This window comes from Leopardus geoffroyi, chromosome B2 (genome assembly GCF_018350155.1).
Source record: "Leopardus geoffroyi isolate Oge1 chromosome B2, O.geoffroyi_Oge1_pat1.0, whole genome shotgun sequence".
NCBI classification, from domain to species: Eukaryota; Metazoa; Chordata; class Mammalia; order Carnivora; family Felidae; genus Leopardus; species Leopardus geoffroyi.
The window spans coordinates 4427209-4439277 of record NC_059332.1 but is presented as its reverse complement, the minus strand read 5'-3'; the positions used below and the strand labels follow the sequence as shown (position 1 = coordinate 4439277).

General features: G+C 43.7%; 1 protein-coding gene across 11 annotated transcripts in view; it reads left to right on the top strand.

Moving 5' to 3' along the window:
- Window positions 1-12069, top strand: part of CARMIL1 (capping protein regulator and myosin 1 linker 1) — a 310299-nt gene that overhangs the window by 115967 nt on the left and 182263 nt on the right. For 10 of the 11 annotated variants that reach the window (XM_045497187.1, XM_045497188.1, XM_045497184.1 and 7 more), the window contains 2 exons: window positions 162-221; window positions 11531-11652. In XM_045497187.1, the coding sequence (XP_045353143.1) occupies window positions 162-221; window positions 11531-11652 (182 nt within the window). The remainder of the gene's footprint in view (window positions 1-161; window positions 222-11530; window positions 11653-12069) is intronic. The other variant, XM_045497190.1, reaches the window with a different exon arrangement.

The following is a 12069-nucleotide window of genomic DNA, read 5'->3' as shown; positions in this document are numbered from 1 at the left end:
AAGGTCATGTCTTAATTCATAAATGGAGATCTGAAACCAGCCTGCCTTCACAAGATGTCCAGTGCCTTGTTTTGTTCTTGGACTTTCTAATTGGAGCATTTTTACCTTGAATGATAGGTTTTGCACCCCTCATTCATTACGGGTCTTTATTTCAATTGCAGCTCGAGTTAACCTTCAGCTACTTGGAGATTCATGGTGTCAGCTGCGGCAGGCCCGCTCAGGTGAGTGCCACAACGGCTCCCTGGTCGCCGTGACTGCACGGCGGTGACCTGTCTCGAGTTCCCGAAACCGGGAACCCCCTGTTTTGGTTCCGGTGTTGAGATTCTCTTGAGATGATGTAGAAAAACAAGACGGGGGAAAATGGAAGTTTCTGAACGAGAGATCGCACAGGGGGCCGTGTGGGGAGGGTCTGGGATTTTGTTCTGGTAAGGAAAACGCTTTCTCTGTAACTCGCTCTGAGAAGAACTAATTAGCTTTTATGTGAGCTGACGGAAACGTCAGAGTACTGTTCTTAGAGATTCTGTACGACACGGTTTAGTGTTAAAATCCCACAGCTCTTATATGGCACTGTCTGAGGTCTTTCTGGGAATATAGCGATCTAGGAATTCTTGGGGTCCTAATAAAATGTAGATTTTTAAAACCAGCTTTGTCGCGCTATAATAAGTAATAAGCAGGGAACTGAAGTGTACGATTTGGTAAGTTCTGACGTATGTGTACCCAGGAACCCGTTAACCACAATCAAGACAGCCGACTTAGTCCTCACCCCGTGGGCTCCTCGTACCCTCCCCCCGTAAACACTCACTCCTGCCCCCCGCCCCCCACCTGTCTGCGGGCGCCTGCCCCTTGCCGCCGGAGAAGAGTTCGCATTTTCTAACACTTTGTCTGAATGGCATCCTAGTGTGTGTACTCTTCATTGACCACCTTCTCTCTGCCTGTATAACTATTTGGGGATGGATTATACTTTGCTGCGTGTCTCCGTACTCCCTTCGTATTGTTGCAGTGTGTTCCGTTGTGTGGCTGTATTGCGGCCCTGACCCCGTTCTCCCGGTGAGGGACAGTTGGGTTGTTGACATTGTTGGCCAAGTCAAGCTGCCACGAACCCCTATGCGTACAGCTCTGATTGGGCGTAGGCTTTTCCTTCCCCCCGGGTAGGTACTTAGGAACGGGGTGGCCGAACTGGAGGCTGGGTGCCTGTTTCCCTTTCTAAGAAGCTGCTGAACTGTTTCCCAAGGTGGCTGCACCATTTGACAGGGTCACCGACAGAGCGCGGGGCTTCCAGCCCCTCCACCCCCTCCTGGCCCTGGCACGGTCCGTGTGTTTCATTTTCGCCATTCCGGAAAGTATGTGGTGCTTTCCGATCGTAGTTTTCACTTACGTTTTTCTAACGCCTACAGATACTGAACATCTTTTGATCTGCCCGTTTGCCCATCATCCATCTCCCTGTCCCAGTGTCCGTTTAAATGTTTGGCCATCTTTTAAAATTGAGTTGTTTGTTTTCTGATGAAGATTCCTTTTCTGCATTCTGAATACACATCCCTTATCAGATACCTGATTTATACGTATTTTTTCTTAGTCTGAGCCCTGGCGTTTCATTTTCTTTGCAGTACTTTTCAAAGGGCACAAGTTTTAAATTTTGATGACGCCCAATTTGCCAGTATTGTCTTTTATGGATTGTGCTGGTGTCATTGAATAAGTCTTTGCTCAAACCGAGGTCACAGAATGTTCCATGTTTTTTGGAAGTGTTATAGCTTTATGTTATACATTTAGGTCTGTGGTCCACTTTGAGATAGTTTCTGTATATAAAGCAACATATAGACCGACCTTTCTTTCTTCCTCTTTCTTTCTTTTTCTTTCTTTCTTCTTTCTTTCTTTCTTTCTTTCTTTCTTTCTTTCTTGCTTTCTTGCTTTCTTGCTTTCTTGCTTTCTTGCTTTCTTGCTTTCTTTTTCTTTTTTTTCTCTTTCTTTCTTTCTTTCCTTTCTTTTCTTTCTTTCCTTCTTTCTTTCCTTCTTGCTTTCTCTTTTTTTCTTTCTTTTTCTCTTTCTTTCTTTCTGTCTTTCTTTCCTTTCTTCTTTTCTTTCCTTCTTGCTTTCTTTCTCTTTTTTTCTTTCTTTCTGTCTGTCTTTCTTTCTTTCCTTTCTTCTTTTCTTTCTTTCCTTCTTGCTTTCTTTCTCTTTTTTTCTTTCTTTCTTTTTCTCTTTCGTTCTTTCTTTCCTTTCTTCTTTTCTTTCTTTCCTTCTTGCTTTCTTTCTCTTTTTTCTTTCTTTTTCTCTTTCTGTCTTTCTTTCCTTTCTTTCCTTCTTTCTTTCTCTTTCTTTCTTTCTTTCCTTCTTTTCTTTCTTTCTTTCTTGCTTTCTCTTTTTTTCTTTCTTTCTTTTTCTCTTTCTTTTTTCTTTCTTTCTTTCCTTCTTGCTTTCTTTTTCTTTTTTCTCTTTCTTTCTTCTTCTTCTCTTTCTTTCTTTCTTTCTTTCCTTTCTTTCCTTCTTGCTTTTTCTTTTTTTTTTCTTTCTTTCCTTCTTGGTTTCTTTCTCTTTTTTTCTTTCTTTTTCTCTTTCTTTCTTTCTTTCTGTCTGTCTTTCTTTACTTCTTTTCTTTCTTTCCTTCTTGCTTTCTTTCTCTTTTTTTCTTTCTTTCTTTCTTTCTTTCTTTCTTTCTTTCTTTCTTTCTTTCCTTTCTTCTTTTCTTTCTTTCCTTATTGCTTTCTTTCTCTTTTTTTTTCTTTCTTTTTCTCTTTCTTTCTTTCTTTCCTTTCTTCTTTTCTTTCTTTCCTTCTTGCTTTCTTTTTCTTTCTTTCTTTCCTTCTTTTCTTTCTTTCCTTCTTGCTTTCTTTCTCTTTTTTTCTTTCTTTTTCTCTTTCTTTCTTTCTGTCTTTCTTTCCTTTCTTTTCTTTCTTTCCTTCTTGCTTTCTTTTTCTTTTTTCTCTCTTTCTTTCTTCTTCTCTTTCTTTCTTTCTTTCTTTCCTTCTTGCTTTTTCTTTTTTTTCTTTCTTTCTTTCCTTATTGCTTTCTTTCTCTTTTTTTTTTTTTTTTTTTTTTTTTTTTTTTTCTTCTTTTCTTTCTTTCCTTCTTGCTTTCTTTCTTTCTTTGTTTCTTTTTCTCTTTCTTTCTTTCCTTTTCTCTTTCTTTCTTTCTTTTTCTCTTTCTTTCTTTCTTTCCTTTCTTCTTTCTTTCCTTCTTGCTTTATTTTTTCTCTTTCTTTCTTTCTTTCTTTCCTTCTTTTCTTTCTTTCCTTCTTGCTTTCTTTCTCTTTTTTTCTTTCTTTCTTTTTCTCTTTCTTTCTTTCTGTCTTTCTTTCCTTCTTGCTTTCTTTTTTTTTTTTCTCTCTTTCTTTCTTCTTCTCTTTCTTTCTTTCTTTCCTTCTTGCTTTTTCTTTTTTTTCTTTCTTTCTTTCCTTATTGCTTTCTTTCTCTTTTTTTCTTTTTCTCTTTCTTTCTTTCCTTTCTTCTTTTCTTTCTTTCCTTCTTGCTTTCTTTCTTTTTTTCTTTGTTTCTTTTTCTCTTTCTTTCTTTCCTTTTCTCTTTCTTTCTTTCTTTTTCTCTTTCTTTCTTTCTTTCCTTTCTTCTTTCCTTCTTGCTTTATTTTTTCTCTTTCTTTCTTTCTTTCTTTCCTTCTTTTCTTTCTTTCCTTCTTGCTTTCTTTCTCTTTTTTTCTTTCTTTTTCTCTTTCTTTCTTTCTGTCTTTCTTTCCTTTCTTTTCTTTCTTTCCTTCTTGCTTTCTTTTTCTTTTTTCTCTCTTTCTTCTTCTCTTTCTTTCTTTCCTTCTTGCTTTTTCTTTTTTTTCTTTCTTTCCTTATTGCTTTCTTTCTCTTTTTTTTTCTTTTTTTCTTTCTTTCTTTCCTTTCTTCTTTTCTTTCTTTCCTTCTTGCTTTCTTTCTTTTTTTCTTTCTTTCTTTTTCTCTTTCTTTCTTTCTTTCCTTTCTTTCTTTCCTTCTTTTCTTTCCTTCTTGCTTTCTTTTTCTTTTTTTCTCTTTCTTTCTTTCTTTCTTTCTCCTTCCTTCCTTTCTTTCTCCTTCCTTCCTTCCTCCCTTTCTCCCTTCCTCCCTTCCTTCCTTCCTTCCTTCCTCCCTTCCTTCCTTCCTTCTTTTCTTTCTTTCCTTCTTGCTTTCTTTCTCTTTCTTTCTTTCTTTCTTTCTTTCTCCTTCATTCCTCCCTTCCTCCCTTCCTCCCTTCCTCCCTTCCTCCCTTCCTCCCTTCCTTCCTTCCTCCCTTCCTTCTTTCCTTTCTTTCATCCTACCTGTAGGATATTCACTTGTCTGAAAGACCGTTATTTCTGCACTGAACTGGCTTTCACTTTTGTTGTTCATGTAAGTGTTGGTCTGTTTCTGGACTCTGAATCCCTCCCCTCTGGTCTGTTGGTCTGTCTTTGTGCCACTGCCACACGGTCTTGATTACTATAGCTCTATAGTAAGACTCGCTCAGAGGGTGTCAGTCCTCCAAGATGGTTCTTCTTTATCAAAGTTGTGTAGTGATTCTGGGTCCTTTGCAATTCCCTGTGAATTTGAGACTCAGCTCACTTTCTACAGAAAAGGCTGCTGAGATGTTGATTGATATTATAATCAAGTTTGGGAGAATTGACATCTTAACAGTACGGAGTCCCTGACCCAAGAAAACTATGTATTTCTACACGTATTTAGGTCATCTTTAATTTCCATCAACAGTGTGTTACATAGATTTCAGTGTTACAGGTCTTACACATCTTTTGTCAGATTTATTCGCAAGTATTTTGTATTTTTTGACGCTATTATAAATAGTATTGTTTTAAATTCTGGTTCCTAACTGCTTCTTGCCAGTGTATAGACATACCACGATCTTATATCCTGCCACCTTTTTGCACTCACCTGTTGGCTCTAGTAGCTTTGGGCTTTTTTTAAGTAGGCTCTATGCCCAGCACAGAGCCCAGTGTGGGGCTTTTGACTCACGTCCCTGAGATCAAGACCTGAGCTGAGATCAAGAGTCGGATGCTTAACCGACTGAGCCACCCAGGCACCTCCATTCTAGTAGCTTTTAAAAATGGGCTTGATCATTTTCCCCATAGATGATGGTGTTGTTTGAGAATAAAGACAATTTCGCTTCTTCCTCTTGCAGTATCGATGCCTTTTCTTTCTTTTTCTTGCCTTACTGCTGTTGGGAGGCCTTCCTTGTGGGTCTCTTGCGCTCCTGCCTGTCTCGCTGGGTACGCCGGGGATTCGTTGCTGTGACTTGCTCTCCACCCGGGCTGCTTCTCAGGACTGTGTCCCCTGCAAGCACCCGTGTGACATGGTGGCACGTTTCCCTTATGGACAAACAGCAGGCTCGCTTACTGTTCACTCTGAGAAGTGTAGGTTACCCAAGTTCAGAGGTTCCTTCCCTGTAAGCATCGCTGTGTGTGTGCGGGCATCTCCCTGAGCCCTCTGTGTCGCCCTGTGGGGCTTTGGGGTCAGGGAGAATCTGTGCGCATGTGGGACTCACGCCGTGTGCTATGCCATGAATAAGAAAGTCGCTTCTGTCTCACCCAGAGGTCTCCTGTCTCCTGCTGATGTTCACCAAATAGCAGCAGGCTAACTTACTGGGTTCCAGGCGGGGTAAAATAAAATCTCGGCCCCTGCTAACTGGCCCCGCTGATACCTCCAGATCAGTGCTGAGCACAAGTGCTGGGATCAGACATCCTTGTTCTCTTCCCAACCTTGGAGGGAAAGCGTCCTTCTTCCACTAAGTGTGATGTTAGCTGTAGGTTTTTCATAGATGCCCTTTTTCTGGTTGAGAAGTTTCTCTTCTGTTCCAAGGTGGCTGAGACTTTCTTTTTCCTTTTTTTTCCAAGTTTTTTTTTTTTTAATGTTTATTTACTTTTGAGAGAGAGACAGACAGATGCAGAGTGTGTGGGGGAGGGACAGAGAGAGGGAGACACAGAATCAGAAGCAGACTCCAGGCTCCGAGCTGTCAGCACAGAGCCCAACGCGGGGCTCGAACCCACGGACTGCGAGATCATGACTCCGGCTGAAGTCAGATGGCTTAACCGAGCCACCCAGGTGACCCCAAGGTGGCCGAGGGTTTTTATCAGAAGTTAGTCTTGTGTTTTGTCAAAAAAAATGTTTTTTTTCTCTATGATTGTGTTTTTCTTTTTCTTTTTAGTTTGTTTATGTGGTGAATTATATTGATTTTCCAGATATTCATTCAACCTTTCATTCCTGGGATTAACCCTACTTGCTTATGATGTATTATCCATTTTGTATTTTGATGGGTTCTATTTATTAAAATTTTGCAAGGAATCTTTGCATCTATGTTAATGACAGTGACTGTAGTTTTCTCTTTTTAAAGCCAAGTTTTTGTCTGCTTTCTGTATTAGAGTGATCATGGACTCAGAACTAGTCCCTTCTCTTTGGACTTTTAGAAAAATTGAGAATAACCAACTCTTTAAATGTTTGGCTGAAAGTACTAGTGATGTTATCCGAGCCTGGAGTTTTTTCCTTGGGGAAGTTTTTTTAACTACAAATTCTGTTTCTTTAATAGATACAGATGCATTCATATGTTTCTTCTTAAGGGAGCTGTGGTGGTTTGACTCTTCTAAGAAGTGTATCCATTTCATCTCCGTTGTCTGTTCGTAGTATCCCCTTGTTATGCTGTCAGTATCCGTGGAATATTGTGGAATATCGTTCCTGTTGACCGTTTGATTCTCCTCCCCTCCCTTCTGACCCCTGGCTCCCTGGCTAGAGGTTTATCAATTCTATAGATCTTCTCAAAGAACTTGCTTTTGGTTTTGTTGACTTTCTCTATTGACTTTGTTTCCTATTTCATCGATGCCTACTCTGATCTTTATTGTTTCCTTCATTCTACTTTTTGCTTTAGTTTTTAAAACTATAAAGAAAATGCATGCGTGTTTGCGTGTGCCCACGCATGTGTGTGTCGTTATTGACAACAACTCCTAGAAAAAATGGTCAGAATTGTCACTTTACGTTGATCGAGATTACATACAAATCCTTGGAACTTTTCCATGGTTCATCTGAGAGCAGCGTGTTATCCTGTGTGTTTAGCATTCTCTAGAAACTGGAGTTGGGAAGAAGAATTACAGCACCATATGTTTGCCCAAATGGCAGCCATATGCAGGAGTGAACGATTGCTCACGAATGATGACATAAGCAGGGCCTTCCTGACGGTCCTCATTCAGGGATGTTTATGTTTATGGTGTCGGGGTTCTGATGGGAGCAGAAGGGCATTAACTGAAATGTTAATGCCAAGGTCATATTCAGAGTATGATGTGACTGTGGGACTTAATTATGAGAAAGGACGTGGATACAGCAAGGCCGATTTCCCTGTGCAGCTGCTGGCACCGGTCTGGCCTGGGGACGCAGGAGTCGCTTCCCTCCAGTGTGTCTGGCATTCAAAGAGGCACGGAGTAGACAGTGGTCACCTCGGGCCCGTGGAGCCGTTGTCACTGCGAGTGCCAGCGGAGGAGCCCTGCCGCCTAGCTCCCGTTCCGTGTGGGCCTTGCAGACGACGGCATAGCGGAACCGAGGGGCTCATGATGCTTGCCGGTCCTCAGAATCTCAGCTTTCGGAAATTTCTGTGGTTCTGTTGAGACGTAAATACTGATGCCTCCAGCATTACCTCTCTCCCTGTCACACTCCTCTGTGTACACATGCATGCACGCACATGCACACACGCACACATATCCATGTGCACGCACATGCGCCCACATGTATACTCACACGCGCACATGTGTACTCACACACTTGTGCATGCACACACGTGTGCACACGCTTATGCAGTGCACCCGCACACACTTATGCACGTATACACATATGCACACACTTAACGTACACATGCACACATACACATGCATTCACACACTTATGCACAAGCTTATGCACACATGTGCACACACTTATGCACACACTTATGCACACATGTGCACACACTTATGCCCACACATGCAACGCTTATGCACACATGCACACGCTTATGCACACACATGCACACACTTATGCACACACTTGTGCACACATGCACACGCTTATGCACATGCTTATGCACATATGCACACACTTATGCACACGCTTATGCACACACACGCACACACACACGCACACACGACTATTGGGACTCAGGGTATCAGGGGTGGACATTTGATTGCCTTGTGTCGCAGAGGATGAAAGATGTACCCTGTGTCACCTCAGGAACCTCAACGTCTGGTTTCTCTAGTGCTCTTAATGTAAAACTGTAGGTTTTACAACTGGATGTGGCACTCACACCGTACCCTGGGTTAGGATGAGCTTTTCTTTTTTCTCTTTTTCTGTTCTTTTTAACGTTCTTTGGGATTGGTTAGCTTTTTATCATTATTTATAGTTTGTCAATTCAGATTAAATGCCCGGACGTTCACATTTCATCGTGTGTGAGTGAGGCAGAGCGCGTGTTACAGGGGGAGTGCGTGTTACTGGGGGACTGAAATGTGACATTTGCTGTTCTTTTCCTGGCCTTTGTGAGAATATGCGAGACTTTTATCCCGTTTTCCCCATCTCGTTGCCGGAGCACTTTCTCTGTGTTTAAGTTTTGTTGAAATTATGTTTTCTGTTCGTGGTCAATACATTGAGACCCGCAGTTAGGTAGCTTCATAGGTATGGAATTTGGGGACTAGTTGTTGTATGACTGAAACTACTTAGGATTTTTAAAAAATTGTAAAGTTAATTGTTTGCTGTGTCATAGGATGATTTTGGCAAACCACTCATGGCTGTTTCTGTTAGAAGAACGAAGAACTCGTCACAGATGCGTTGGCTGGCTTTTATGAAAAGTGCTTGAGGTCGGGGCGTCTGGGTGGCACAGTCAGTTAAGCTTCTGACTTTGGCTCAGGTCATGATCTCGCAATTCATGAGTTCGAGCCCCGTATCAGGCTCTGTGCTGCCAGCGTGGAGCCTGCTTCAGATCGTCTGTGCCCCCCTCTCTCTCTGCCCCTCCCCTGTGCGCTTTCTCTCTCTCTCTCTCCCCCCCCCACTCCCTCCCTCCCTCAAAAAAAAAAGTGCTTCAGATTTATCCAGGTTGTTCTACTTAAAAAAGGAGGTGGGTGGGGTTGGAAACTTCTCCCAAGTAAGATACTAGCAGTTACATTATTATCTTAAACACGCATTGGAGGTCGTGGATTGTGTCCTGCTGGGTATCTAAGCCAGAACTGTTTCAAAGGCTTGATTTTTTTTTTTTCCCGCAGCCGAAATCGGGGGGACAGAGGTATTTGAAAGGGAGTCCTTTGTCCTGGTGAAATGATTGGCTGTGTTAGCATCACCTCTGTCCCTCTGTGTCAGTCTTTACATGATCCAAAGGTGGCGACCTATTACGCAGCTCCGTGCACAGCTTTTATATCGGGGTGGATGTGAAGGCCTCCTTTCTTCCCCTCCAGACCTGTCACCTTCTTTTCTTCCGTGTCATTCTGTTCAGTCCCGTGCAATTAAGGATGATTAGGCGTTAAGAGTAAGCGGAGTTAGAAGACGCTAATTACTGATTGCTCACCCCCGAACTGTGCACGGAATGGCTGCACTAGATGGGGAGAAAGCAGAAACGCCTTGTCGTGGAAAATCTCATTACCCACGGTGGTGGGGTGTTGGGGGTGGGCTGCAGAGCGTGGATCCCGTGGCTGCGTCCCAGGGCGTCTGGCTTTGTAAACCACGGGTACGCACAGATACGTGCACGTGGGACATCTGAGCCTAACTGCACAAAGCAGTTTGCTTCAGACGCTGCCTTGAGGTATCCTGGGGCCGAACAATAAGTACCCGGCGGGGACAGCAAAGCTGGCCGCCCTTTTGGGGAGAAATCTTCCTTGGGTCACCTTCTAGAAGACCGATGCATGAAAATTAGGATAAAAAAGGTTGGTTGGTTTGTTTGTTTATGTGGGGAGCCAACTCACTGCCACAGAGGCAGTACGTATTGACAGATTCCTCTGGGGTGCTTGTGGAAAAGTGACATTTGAAGGTCTCAGGTCACTTAAGTCCTTCTCTTTGGTCTCAGCATTTGGACACACAAATTGCACTACTTTTCCTTTATTTTTTTAAAAGCTTATTTATTTGGGATGCCTGGGTGGCTCAGTTGGTTAAGCGTCTGACTCCTGGTTTCGGCTCAGGTCACGATCTTACGGTTCATGGGTTCGAGCTCCGCATCGGGCTCTGTGCGAGAGCACAGAGGCTGCTTGGGATTCTCTCTTTCTCTCTCTGTCCCTCCCCCACTCATGCTCTCTTTCTCTCGCTCAAAACGCGGGGCTCGATGTCACCTTGACCTGAGCCAGAATCAATAGTTGGACGCTCAACCGGCTGAGTCATCCACGTGCCCCCATGTGATTACTTTTAATTTAGCTAATTTTAGGACAGCCGCAAACAAATCTGCAAACTGCTTTGTTAATCTCATGGGCTAGTTGCACATTAAGTGTAGTGTTCCCTCATCGAATTTTTGCACAAGGTAAGTACCAGCAGGAAGTAAATATGTGAGGATATTTTGATCCAAAGGGATTGCGTTTAACATGAATGTTTTTTTGAGATCCAAGATAATGGTATTTTTAAAAAAGTGATTGAAGTTGATTCTTTTTATCTGAAATATGTCCATAAACAACCTGTTGCCCTTTGCGACCTGCCCATGTTTTCAGGTTGATTTATATTTATTTACCCAGCTGTACGGCCTCAGCGTCAACATTTTTGGTGTAAGCTTTGGACATCTCCCAGCTGTTCACTGGAATGATTCTTTGCCTCACCCCGAACATGATTACCTTGTTCCCGTCACATAATCCTTTCCAACATTCTCTCTTCTTAGAAAAGTTGAAATGTTTGGGATGCCTGGGTGGCTCAGTCAGTTAAGCGTCCGACTTCGGCTCAGGTCCTGATCTCACAGTTTGTGGATTTGAGCCCTGCGTCGGGCTCTGTGCTGACGGCTCAGAGCCTGGAGCCTGTTTCGGATTCTGTGTCTCCCTCTCTCTCTGCCCCTCCCCTGCTCCTGCTCTGTCTCTCCCTGTCTCTCAAAAATAAGTAAACGTTAAAAAAAATTAAAAACAAAAAAAAGTTGAAATGTTCCCAAGCGTTTGATTTTTCTTTCCCTACCAGGCAAGAGGTTTTAGCACTTCATTTAAACATCTCGTAAGGGGTCTAATTTAAAAAAATGTTTAAAAAGAAAAAGAGGTAACGATCAGCTTGCTCTCACCTGCTCACTGGCGGAGGCATACTTCCTTATCCTGGGCGGTAGGGATAGAGCAGACTTTGGAAGGCTGCGTCTCAAGACAAAACCAAAACTTAGGAGAAGTTGTGTGTGAGTGCGAGTGGCCCGTCTCCCTCGCATGTGTGCGTGTGGGGCGGGGGTCTGTTTGCATCCGTAGTTTCGCCTTTAGAGACACGTGCTTCAGCTTCTGGATGTTTCTGGACCTTTCCACCGTCTACCCAGGCACTTCCTTGGGTCTTCACTGAGGGTGTTATTTTAGGGAAGCGCTTCCGAAGAGGCTGGTACATGTCGGTGGGAATACGCGGTTTATCTGGTTTAAAGCTACAGACTCACGGCCCGGGACCCGGTGTTAAGCAGCGTCCGCCCGCTTCTTGCAGATGGTCGTGGAGACTGACAAGCACAGCATCTCCATGAGGATGGCGTCGCCCGACGACGTGAGCGAAGTGTTGGCTCACATCGGCACCTGCCTGCGGAGGATATTTCCTGGCCTCTCTCCAGTGTGAGTTCCCCGGGGGCGGGAGGGGAGGGGTGGAGGGTGGGGGGAGAGCGAGGACCTCCTGTCTGAGCCGGGAATGACAGCGGGGCTCCCTGTCGCCCCTGCCCTCGGGGCCTCCCCTCAGCCTCCCTCTTCTCTTCACCGTTAAATGGCGGACGTGACGCTAACTCAAGCCGCTGTGTTTTGTGTCGGAGGTTCTCCAAGGTTCCCTACTTTCAAGAGCTTGGGTGACAGAGGGTGTGGCCACCATTTAACCTCTGCTCCTGAGGCTAAAGCAGAAACCTGTCTCGTAGAACTTGAGATTTACCCCAACGGGGTCAGTGAGATTTATCCCAACGGTTGGGGGGGCTGCTGAGTGCTTCGCAGAAAGGCCTCGAGTCTAGTATTAACGAAGAGTGTGAGAGCCTTCATTTTCCTTGT